Source organism: Mastigoproctus giganteus, chromosome 8, assembly GCF_048544385.1.
Source record: "Mastigoproctus giganteus isolate SK-2022 chromosome 8, ASM4854438v1, whole genome shotgun sequence".
In the NCBI taxonomy this organism is placed as follows: Eukaryota; Metazoa; Arthropoda; class Arachnida; order Uropygi; family Thelyphonidae; genus Mastigoproctus; species Mastigoproctus giganteus.
In genome coordinates this window covers 55536530-55548876 of record NC_143582.1, presented here as the reverse complement: position 1 = coordinate 55548876, position 12347 = coordinate 55536530, and the positions used below count along the sequence as shown (strand labels likewise).

The following is a 12347-nucleotide window of genomic DNA, read 5'->3' as shown; positions in this document are numbered from 1 at the left end:
TTAATGTGTGGAGATGGGAGAATAATAGAGGCAAAAAACAAATTTTAGAACAGAGTAAATAATTTTTAAGCATAAAAAAAAAAAAAAAAAAATCCAGATTGGAATTTTTTTCACTGGAGAATTTTTTATACTAGAGAAGTGCCAATGATATTGGCACTTCTCTAGTATAAGGGAAAATAATCACTGAACGTAATGATGATCTCATTAACGTTACTAATAGTTGAATACATACATTCACCTGCCACTTTCTGGCTTTATACTCTCTGTTTCAGATCGGCACTTCTCTGACATCATTATATTACTTATATTGCAACGGTTCAACTTGGTTTCACTGTTCTCCCTTGACCAATACCAATGTGGTTTCAATAGTAAAGATAGTTGAAAAATATCTATTCAACTAAGCTGCCATTTCTGACAATTTTGTTGATTATACAACCACCACAGAAACCTATAACATTACTTGTGTACTGTATACTAAACACAACTTTTGTCATTTCAATGTGTTTGCTTTTTTTTTTTTTTTTTTTTTTGCAAAAATGCATAAGTGAAGATTTCCTGACTAGTATTGGAATGTTTGCTTTTATCAGTTTTGTGAATTTTATCATTTATATTCAAATACGGTAAAACGTCAATTATTCGAGGCTCAGTTATCGGGAAGGTAGGATTAACCAGGGTCCTCTATATGTATGTAGTTTTATTTTTAACAAACATTTAAAGAATATTATTTATCTGTATGAGTGGATTCGTAAAGTACACACAGGAAATCACTGTTGCGTCTCTCGTTTTGCTGCCTGGTAAATCATGTCAGATGTTTTTGTACCCGCAGATGTGAAGTCAAGTGTCTTCAAACACTTGTTGCATTTCTGATGCCAAATAACATACCAATGTAACCAATTCGCAGTTGTCTACTAAACATCATGAAAGCTTGTTCCTGAGCGTGGGGGTTTGAGCCCATGATTACCAAATATGGAGGATGTGGAAAGGTCAGGGAATGACCACCGCATATCCCCGAAGCAATATGGCCTTAGTTGCTAATTCTCCTAAAAAAAAAAAAAAAAAAAAAAAACAAATAACAACCAAACCAACCTGTGTATGCTTTCCGTGTGTTGTAGGTATTATTCTCACATTTCAACCACTAAAAATGTCAGGTAAATGAAAATGAGTTGATTTAACAGTGGAAAAGAAATTGGAAATTATTAAAAGATGTGAAAAGGGTGAAAGTGTTTCAAAGCTTGCTGACAAATTTGGAATTGGCCAGCAAACTGTATAGGACATCATTAAAAACTAGCCCAATATAGATAAATTTGTTTCTGAATGTGACATTTGCTTTCACTTCACAAAGAAAATTGCTCAAAAGTGCTACAAATGAACAACTTGAAATTGTAATGATAATGTGGTTTTTACAACAAAGAGCTGAAGGAATGCCAATATCTGGACCAATGATTTTTAAGCAAGGCAAAATATTTTTTTGGCTAATTAGAAATGCCTGGAACACCTACATTTTCATCTGGTTGGTTGAAACTATTAAAAACAGGCATGGTATAAGAGAGTTAGATATACAGGGTGAACAGCTCACTGCAGATAATGTGGGAGCAACTTTATTCTGTGATGAATTAGCTGTGATTATTAAAGAAAAGGTCTTGTTCCATCACAAATTAACAATGCAGACGAGACAGGACTTTATTTGTGAGCAATGCCCAATTGCACGTTGGTGGTGGGGAGTGGTAATCAATGGACACTCCTCTTCATGGACTAATGTTATTAGTGGAGTCCCTCAGGGTTCAGTGTTGGGTCCATTGTTGTTTTCTGTATTTATAAATGATATTGATGATGGTACATCAGGCTTAATGTCCAAGTTTGCAGACGATACAAAGGTTGGCAGGGTTGTTAATGACACTAATGACAGTACGCTGCTGCAACAGGATCTAGAAAAGTTGAGCAGATGGGCTGAGAGGTGGCAAATGAAGTTTAACATTTTCAAATGTAAAGTACTACATATGGAAAGCAGCAACCCCAGAATAACGTATCAACTCTGAGGTACTACACTGACAGTGGTAGAGAATGAAAAGGACCTGGGGATAATTGTGCAGGCAGATATGAAGTTTTCTGAGCAGTGCAGATGGTCTGCAAGAGTAGCTCATGGTGTCTTGTCAATGATATACAGGGATTTTTCTAGCAGGGATAAGGAGGTGATTATCCCCTTATATAAGCTGATGGTCAGGCCACACCTTGAGTACTGTATACAGGTCTGGAGGCCTCATTTTAAGAAGGATGTAGAGCTGCTGGAACGAGTACAGAGAAGGACAACAAGATTAGTGAATGGAACAAAGGGTTGCTCTTTCGAAGAAAGGCTTAAATTTTACAGATTACAGTGTTTGAAGACTAGGCACCTGCGAGGTGATCTGATTGTCAGGTTGAGGTGTATAAAGCCTTGAATGGTTTAAGCATGCTCAGTGCTGAAGGGATTGTTACTCTTGCTCAGATTAAGAACCTGAAGGGGCATAGATTCAAATTCAGGAAAGCCATTATAGAATAGATGTGCGGGAATCTGCCTTTAGCCAGCGGGTAGTTGATTGGTGGAACAGACTTCTATCTTTTGTTGTGGAAGTTGATAGCCTAAATAAATTTAAGGATGAGCTGGACAGGTATTTTGAAAGAATGGAGGGGTGAAATCGGAGCCTTTTTTTTTGGCTGATGCTGCATAAGCTTGCTTTCTTTCATCATATCCTCTACTAATGCTAATCTGTACAGGAAAGAAATGCACCATATAAAAAATTAGCAAAGACAGGATAACAATTTTATTCTGCAAAAATGCTTCAGGGGATGGAAAATTAAAATTAACCATAGTGGAAAAATCAAAATCTCCTAGACGTTTAAAGGACACAACTAATATTTCAACAGATTATTATAATCACCGATCTGCATGGATGACTAGAGATATATTCAAAAATTGGTGACAGCTAATTCATTCCTCATGTTAAAAATGTATACCTTGTAAAGGTCTCCCCCACAAAGCAATTTTGTTTATTAGATAACACTCCATCCCATCCTCCATTGGAAAAACTATGTACAGAAAATGGCAATATTTTCGCCATATATCTTCCACCCAACATACACTGGTACAACTTATGGACCAGGGGGTGATTGAGAGCATGAAACGATTGTATAGAAAGACCTTGATGATGGACTTGATCACGGAAGAAAACAATCCTCTTTTATCTGAGCAGTGCAGATGGGCTGCAAGAGTAGCTCATGGAGTATTGTCAATGATATACAGGAATTTTTCCAGCAGGGATAAGGAGGTGATTATTCCCTTGTATAAGGCAATGGTCAGGCCACACCTAGAGTACTGTATACAGGTCTGGAGGCTTCATTTCAAGAAGGATGTAGAGCTGCTGGAACGAGTACAGAGAAGGGCAACAAGATTAGTGAATGGAACAAAGGGGTGCTCTTACGAAGAAAGGCTTAAGTTTTGCAAATTACAGTGTCTGGAGACTAGGCACCAGCGAGGTGATCTGATAGAGGTGTATAAAGCCTTGAATGGTTTGAGCATGCTCAATGCTGATGGGATTCTTCCTCTAGCTCAGAATAATCACCTGAGAGGGCATAAATTCAAATTGAGGAAAGACAGATGTAGGATAGACGTGCGGAAATTTGCCTTTAGCCAGCGGGTGGTTTGTTGGTGGAACAGACTTCCATCCCTTGTAGTGGAAGTTGATAGCCTAAATAAGTTTAAGGCTCAGCTGGACAGGTATTTTGAACAAACAGAGGGGTGAAGTGGTTTTTTTTTTTTTTTTTTTTTTTTTTGGCTGATGCTGCATAAGCTTGCTTTCTTGCATCAAATGCCTCTACTAATGCTAATGCTAATTTTGGAAGTCACTAGCAGTTAAAGGTGCTATCTATAACATTTCTACTGCATGAGTGGAAGTTAAAAGCAAACAATTATAAAAAAATATTGCCCGATGACTTTGTAATTGTGGAAAATAACTTGGAAGTGGGAGAATCAAATAACACTGTAGAAACTGTTCCTCATATTTTAAACTCAGTTCAAAAGTTTGAAGGATGCAAAGACATAGATAAGGCAAGTGTTAATCAATGGTTAAATATAGACAAAAATGAACTCAGCTAAGAAAAAATGACTGACTGACAAGGACGATGATGAGGAACTATAGCCAGCTTGCAAAGTAAGTTGTAATGAAACATTGCTTAAATTTGGTAAACAGAAATATTAGGGTGGGGACACAGATATACATACACACATCATAATCTTGTGAGACAATCGATGTTCAAAAAAGTTTTTTTTTTTTTTTTTTTTGGTAGTTGTTGACGCATTGGCTTCTGTCGCCATAATGCACCTCCCAAGGTTTTGCAGTACTTTGATCCAAGCCCGAGGCGGGATTCGAACCCGCGACCTTTGGGTTGCTAGGCAGGCACTTTACCCACCCGGCTAGCCAGATCGGCCTTCAAAAAAGTGACAGTTTTTGGAAAATTTTCTTGAAAAAAGCCAATTGTTAAGTGGTTTAACATAACATAACCTCAATAGTTCCTTCCAACATAAATATTGCTCACAGTGCCTTGAATAACAGCTAGTAATACAGAAGCAGCAAGATTATGCAAGCCAATCGTAATATTTTCTAAAGTGTCACCAAAAATTTTGGTCTGGTGGACTATCTAGTATCCGGCTTATAAAAACCATTTTAATGCTGTGCCCTAAAAATATAAACAATATTAGCTCCTGTCATGATTCCTGTCATAATTTCAAAAGGCACAACTCGTACTGCATGAATAAGAAGTGATTCCAGAGATTTGCTTTGGAGACAAAATGTAGCTTTGACACTTGAATCCTCCATTGAGTAATGTGGAGGAGTTGGACCAGCTAATGAGAGTCATCTACCACCTGATATTTCCAAATGTAAGATTCCCTGTGTGGTGCTGAATGCCATGCTTCAATCCCTGTCTATATTGATTCATTGAGTAGTAGTAGTAGTGGTGGCAAATGATGCAAGAAAGCAACTCATGTAGCATCAGCCAAAAAAAAAAAAAAAATGCACACTTCACCCAGGCATACAATCCAAAAATTTGTCTAGTTCTTCCTTGAGTTTATTCAAACCATCCACTTCCACAACAGATGGAAGCCTGTTCTAACAATCAACCACCTGTTCGCTAAAGGAAAAATTCCACACAGCTATCCTGCCATCCTTCCTCAACTTGAATTTATACCCGCTCATGTATATAGTCTAGTCTGTAGACACTAGAATTTGCAGAACTGAAGCCTTTCTAGGTTTCTTTTATCAGTCTGATTGTCCTTCTCTTTACCCATTCCAGCAGATCTACATCATTCCTAAAGTGGAACCTCCAGAACTGTATACAGTACTCAAGATGTAGCCTTACCATGGCCTTATACTAAGGGATAATCACTTCCTTATCCCTGCTGGCAGAGTTTCTGTATATCATTGACAAAATCCCATGAGTAGCAGCATGTCGCACTACTCTCTGAGAATTTCGTGTCTGGCTGGACAATTACCCTCAGGTTTTTTTTTTTATTTTCTACTACCCTGAGTGTAGTACTGCACAGTTGACAAGTTACTCTGGGATTACTGCTACCCATACACAGTACCTTGCATTTATCAATGTTAAAAAAAAAAAAAAAAAACCTTCAACTGCCATTTCTCAGTCCATTGACCTAATTTTTCTAGATATTGTTGCTAGTAGAATACCATCATTACTATCATTAACCACTCTTCCAACCTTTGTATCATCTGCAAACTTAGACATTAAGTCTGATATACCTTCATCAATATCATTAATAAGTACTGAAAAACAACAGTTAGGTTAGACAAGACTATCCCTTAACAAATCCATGCTGTGACTGCAGTATAATTGCATTTCAGTCCAGATGATCCTGCATTACTTCTTTAATCAGTGACTTCATTATTTTTCCTGGAACAGACATTAAGCTAACAGGTCTGTAATTACTCATGTCACCTTTTGACCTTCCTTTGTGAATTGGGGTTAAGCTTGCATATCTCCAGTCTGCAGGAACCTCACCTGAATTCAAAGATTCTCTCATAATTTTGGTTAAGGGTTTGCATACTTCTTTTGCTGCCTTCCTTAATATGATTGGTTAGATCCCATCCACCATAGGTGCTTTTTTATGTTCAGCTTCAACAATTTCTCTTCTGCTTTCCTTTCAGTTAACACAAAGTCATTTAGCGCTCCCCCTTAGAATTTGATAAACTTCTGTCATCCCCTCCCCTCCCCTAAAGAATTCCTCATGTAGTTGCATCCAGCATAGTATTTTTTAGACTTTGCATATAGAGGATAAACCTGAGTTTACTAGCCATTTCACCAGTATGAAGGTGCATACAGGAAACTTGGTTGTTGAAAAACAACCAGAGTTCACCAAACTTGGATACACTTGATTCACAAATTGTACCTGAATATCAGCTCCATTGGCATTTTAGATCCCCTCAGCTTTAATCAGTGTCACAATGTCTACAGCAAACTCAAGGACCACTAGAAAGATGCCAGTTTATGTTATTTAAGAAAATGCTACAAAAGCAGTCGTTAACATTTCTTTCTTTTTTTTTTAGATATCAATTTTAATGTAAAAAAAATTAACATTTGATTTAATATTAATAGTGGAAAATGAAGTAATGAAATAAGCTTATACAGCATTAGCCAAAATTCAGTAACTAAGGTTGCTTATTGATTTGTCAGATAATGATAAATATATTAAAAATATAATTTATGTTTTTGTTTTACTTTATTAGGTGGTGTTCTGTTAGCAGCAGACTATTCTCAGTTAGAATTAAGAATTCTAGCACATCTGTCAGGTGATCAAAAATTGCAAGATATATTGAACAGTGATGTTGATATATTCAGTGTCATTGCAGCCAACTTAAATCAAGTAGATGCAAATTTGGTGTCATACCAGCAGCGACAACAAGCTAAACAGGTTTTAGTCATAATCATATTGATAAACTTTTAAATTATATTTATATGCAACTGTCACAAATAGGTTGTATGTATTTTTTTTTCTTCTGGAAGAATTCAGCCAGTATTTTCCAACATATAAATAGCAGTCATCCTAAAAAAAAATAAATACAATTTGTTTGTTAAAAACAGTTTCATTTAAAACTACATTTTTTCAGTAAAAATCATTTTGTATCTCTGTATCTCATTTTGTATCAGTGAAATCTTCCCTGAAGATTTCACTGTTCTGAAATTGCATGTTTTTCTTATTTACATATCTGTTCAAGAGACAACTGCTTTGCCCAAATCAATATTTTATAGGCTATTGTCATCTCTTAAAAAGTAATTAAAATCGTGCTTGTATCTCACTTAATAGTTGTTCGGTTGGATTTTAGTATTAGAAGTAATAAATAAAGCAAACTTATATAGCATCAGCCAAAAAAAATATACATCATCTGGCTGTGCCTCAAATAATTTGCCTAATCTTTCCTTATATTTGTTCAGCTTCCACTTCTGAACACTAGATGGGGTATTGTGAAAATAGTTTGTAGAAGTTTGTGCCAAAAATCAGTTACTTTCTTGGTGAAAGTAAAATTTCCACACATTTATCCTGCAACCATCCTTTTTCAATTTAAGTTTATGTCACCTTGTGGGTTGTCTGAGGAAGAGTTAGAATATCATCATCAATAAGTTTACTCACTCCATTTAAAGCCTTACACACTTCAATCAGGTCTCCTTTCAAATTTCTATTTTTTAAGGTGAATGTATGCAATAATAAAGATATCAGTAGAGTAATGTTGTGTGTAATTTAATTTACTTAATAAAACTACAATGCATTAGCTACTTCGTGAGTAAATATATTAATTTTTGGTATTACTGTATTAAATTATTTACATTCAAAAACTGGAACTGCACCCGACTCACAAACTACAAAATTACTGAACACCCAACCTGCATTGCAGTTGACTGTGGGTACCTGGCATGATGCAAGACGTGTGTTGAATGTCATGTTATAAGCATCTAACAGTTGGTGTTAAAAATCAACCAACCCAACCACTTATAACAGGGATGCAAACTGTGAAATGCATGCAATTCTCAAATGAGCACTAGCAGGTTGTGCTGAAATGCTCAGGCACACCCATGTAGCATTACTGAAAGAAACAGTCATGGATTTCTCCTTACATAAATACATGATCTTATGGCCAACAGTATTTATGACTAAAGTAATATAATTTATGAATTTTATTAGAATTTTATATTAGTGTATTATTGCCATTCATCATTATTTCATATAGACTTAATGCCATTAATCTGTAAAGCGAAGAACATTTTTCAAGAAAACTGTAGTAGTATGTAGTTTTACATTTCAAAAGAACAGATGTAAACTGTATTATACAGTTTGACAAAAAATATGTATTTTTTGAGACATTTTAGCTCATAAAATTCTAAAAAATGTTTATAGTATTTTTGCCTCCTTCAGATTGTAAACAATCCTTGTAAGATTTACTAAGATGGTTAAATGAACAAATATTGAGAGAGAGAGAGAGAGAAAGAAAGAGAAGAATCCAGGAGCTGCAATTCATCCAGTTCCTCTTAGTCTCAAAAAAAAATTAAAATGAATTCATAATATTATAAAATATCCTTCCCTGAATTCAGTACTCTTATATGTCAAAATACTTAAAGAAGCAATGCAAACGCAAGTTACACCAGTAAAAACTAAAATTAAATTGCTTGTGATGCAAAATCACATCACAAGCTTTAGACATCAAGGGATTGTCTCTTAAGTACATTGAAGTATATTTGCTTATGTACATTTGCTTATGTTTCCCTACAAAATTCAAGTGGTTCAACAACTTAGTGAAGAAAATAAAAAAAAAGGATGGAATTTTCCAGCATATTTTTGATGACAGGTTTATTCAGAGACATTGTATCACATAAAGCTTGATTTGACCTCAGTGGTAAATCATAAAGCAAAATATATAATTTTGGGCAGAGTACAGCTCACTACTGTGATGTGGCTTTTCTCGAATAATTTCTATAACCAATGGAGTCATTGGGTCATATTTTTACTTTTGCTGCTGAGGGAACAATTGTTGACATTCATTGATACCAAGAAAGAGTAAGCGATATTCTTGTTCCAAACAATATGGGGATTGCTATTTATTCTGCACATATGTGTCACTGTCATTTTTGAAGGACGTATTCCCATATCATCCCATTTCAAGATTTAGAGGTATTAGCATTAGTAGAGGCATATAATGCAAGCAAGCATCAGCAAAAAAAAAAAACCATCCCGTTTCACCCATCCGTTCACTCCAAAGGTTTGTCTAGTTCTGTCTTGAATTTATTTAAGCTGTCAGCTTTCACAACGATAAATGGAAGTTTGTTTCAGCAATCAACCACCCGCTGGCTAAAGGCTATTTTCCTCATATTTATTCTAAAACTGTCTTTCCTCAATTTGAATTTATGCCCCCTCAAGTGTGGGATCTGAGCAAGAGGAAGAATTTCATCAGCGTTGAGCTTGCTCAAACCATTCAAGGCTTTATTCACCTCAATCAGATCACCTCGCAATTGCCTCATCTTCAGACTCTGCAATTAGGGTTGAATTTGAAAGTGTCTGCAATTCTGCCCAGACACAATAGGAGGGAGTATATGATGAGAGCCTTATTGATCAGTTCGGCCCTGGAAAGATTGTGCAAGGCTCAAGGGGGAGAATTTTTTTCTTTTTTTTCAGCCTGGTCTGTACTTGTTAACAGGAGAGACTGCTTCTACAGGGATGGGATACACTTAAATAGAAAGGGTGCAAGAATATTTGCTAATGCTATCGAGGCAGTGTTAAGTGGGTCAGAAAACTGCTAGCTTGGGGGGGGGGGGGATACAAGGACTAATAGATTAACAGTAGCCACTGGCAAAGGCGAAAGTGATTCTTGCACTGCTTCTATTAGAATGAGCAGCATCCTGGAAAACAAGATGCAGGGTATTTCAGAGACTGCTGGGAGTCATTGCGGTACAAGTAAACACATGTGTTGTGTTAGGGTAGCTAAGAATAGGAACAGGTGCATGTATACTTGCATATATGCCGACCGGGCTAGCCAAGTGGGTAAAGTGCCTGCCTGGTAATCCGAAGGTCGCGGGTTTGAATCCCGCCTCGGGCTTGGATCAAAGTACTGCAAAAACCTTGGGAGGTGCATTATGGCCACAGAAGCCGATGCGCCAACAACTAAAAAAAAAAAAAAAACTTGCATATACATCAATGCTAGGAGTTTGGTAAATAAATTTGATGAATTCCAGGTATTGCTCAAAACATCAAAGGCAGATATTGTTGGGATATCAGAGACGTGGTGTCACACAGATATAAGGAATGCAGAACTGGAATTTGGGGAGTACAACGTCTAAAGTGAGGATAGACAAGATAGGAAGGGAGGAGGGTTTATGCTATTAGTTAAGAAACACATAAAATCCAAGGGAGTGAAGCCAGTCGACATCGCTGGAAAGTGCAGTGTTGAGTCAGTTTGGTGTGACATCAAAATTGAGAGTAGGAGTGTGTTATAGGCCTAATGACTGTGATGAATATAATAAGAAACTGTACAGGGAAATAGAGTGGGCCAGTAAATCAGAGAATCTTATAATGGGGGATTTTAATTTCCCAGATATTGACTGGAATTTGTGGGTTGGTCACTCACACACTAGCAAGGCTTTTGTGGATTTATTGGATTACTGTTTTCTAAATCAGCATGTCCAGGAGGCAACTAGAAGGAGTAATACTCTTGATCTGATTATCAGTAGTGATTCTTCATGCATTAAGAAACTGCAGATAAAGGAACCACTAGGTGGAAGTGATCACACTGTGCTGAAATGGGATTTATTCAAAGAGGTAACTACCATCAGGGGTAAAGGGAACGGTTTTTGCTTTCGTAAGGGCAACTACAGTGGTCTGAGACAGTATTTAAATTCTATATGGTGGGACCAACTGATGATGTTACTAACAGCAAATTCAAAATCGGAAGCATTCGAAGAATTTATCATGGAAACTACTAAGTTTACATACCAACTAAGAAATATTGTTCGAGGTTTAGGCCTAAATGGATGTCAGATGAACTAATGACAAATATGGCAGAGAATAAAAATGCATGGGATACATATAAATTAATGGGTGACATGGAAGCTTATGAGAGATATAAACTGGTCTGTAACCAAGTCACAAAGGAGATTAGGCAGGCAAAGGTAGATTATGAGAAATCCTTGGCAAAGAATGCAAAGAAAAACAACAAAGAATTCTTTATCTATGTAAACTCTAGAAGGAAAGGGATGAATCAGATTGGTCCACTGGATATTGATGTTTCAACTGTTGATGATCCTGCTCAGGTGGCTAACAAACTAAATGAGTATTTTGTATCTACATTCACACATGAGGAGTTATTCAGTGATGGGAATGCCAGAGGTGAGTTAAACTCTGGAAGTGAGCTAGATGAATTTGTAATAACTGAGAGGAAAGTGGAAGAGAAATTGTTCAAGATAAAAATAAAAAAGGCACCTGAGGTGGATGGGATCTATCCCGTTATATTAAAAGAGGCAGCAAAGGAAGTAAGCAAACCCTTAACCATAATTATGAGAGCTTCTTTGGACTCAGGGGACTGGACTCCAGTCCATGTACCCATGGACTGGAGATGTGCAAATGTGACCCCAATTCACAAAGGAGGATCAAAGGGTGAACAAGTAATTATAAACCTGTTAGTTTAACTTCTGTTCCAGAAAAATGAATGGAGGCACTGGTTAAAGAAGCACTGCAGGATCATCTAGACAAGACTTCAGTTATAGCTCGGACACAGCATGGTTTGGTTTTGTTAAGGGGAAGTCTTGTCTGACCAATTTGATTAGATACTATAATGTGGTCACAAAGGAACTGGATGCAGGGAATAACTTTGATATCATATATTTGGATCTTAGAAAAGCATTTGATACTGTTGCACATGGAAGGCTGCTGCACAAATTGGAGCAGTGTGGCATTGGAGGCAAATTGCTGCTAAGAGATAATGGGATGGTTGAGTGGGAGAACACAGATAGTGGTAATCAATGGACACTGCTTTTCGTGAAATAATGTTATTAGTGAAGTCCCTCAGGGTTCAGTGTTGGGTCTATTGTTGTTTTCTGTATTTATAAATGATGTTATATCAGGCTTAATATCCAAGTTTGCAGATGATACAAAGGTTGGCAGAGTTGTTAAGGACACTAATGGCAGTACGCTGCTGCAACAGGATCTAGAAAAGTTGAGCAGGTGGGTTAAGAGGTGGCAAATGAAGTTCAACATTGACAAATGTAAAGTACTACATATGGGAAACAGTAACCCCAGAGCAACGTATCAACTCTGTGGT

The 12347-nt window shown here is 36.7% G+C and overlaps 1 protein-coding gene across 1 annotated transcript in view; it reads left to right on the top strand.

The window, feature by feature from the left end:
- PolQ (DNA polymerase theta) overlaps positions 1–12347 on the top strand; it is a 277127-nt gene that overhangs the window by 242162 nt on the left and 22618 nt on the right. The window contains exon 20 of the mRNA XM_090380240.1: positions 6774–6958. Within this exon, the coding sequence (XP_090236366.1) occupies positions 6774–6958 (185 nt within the window). The remainder of the gene's footprint in view (positions 1–6773; positions 6959–12347) is intronic.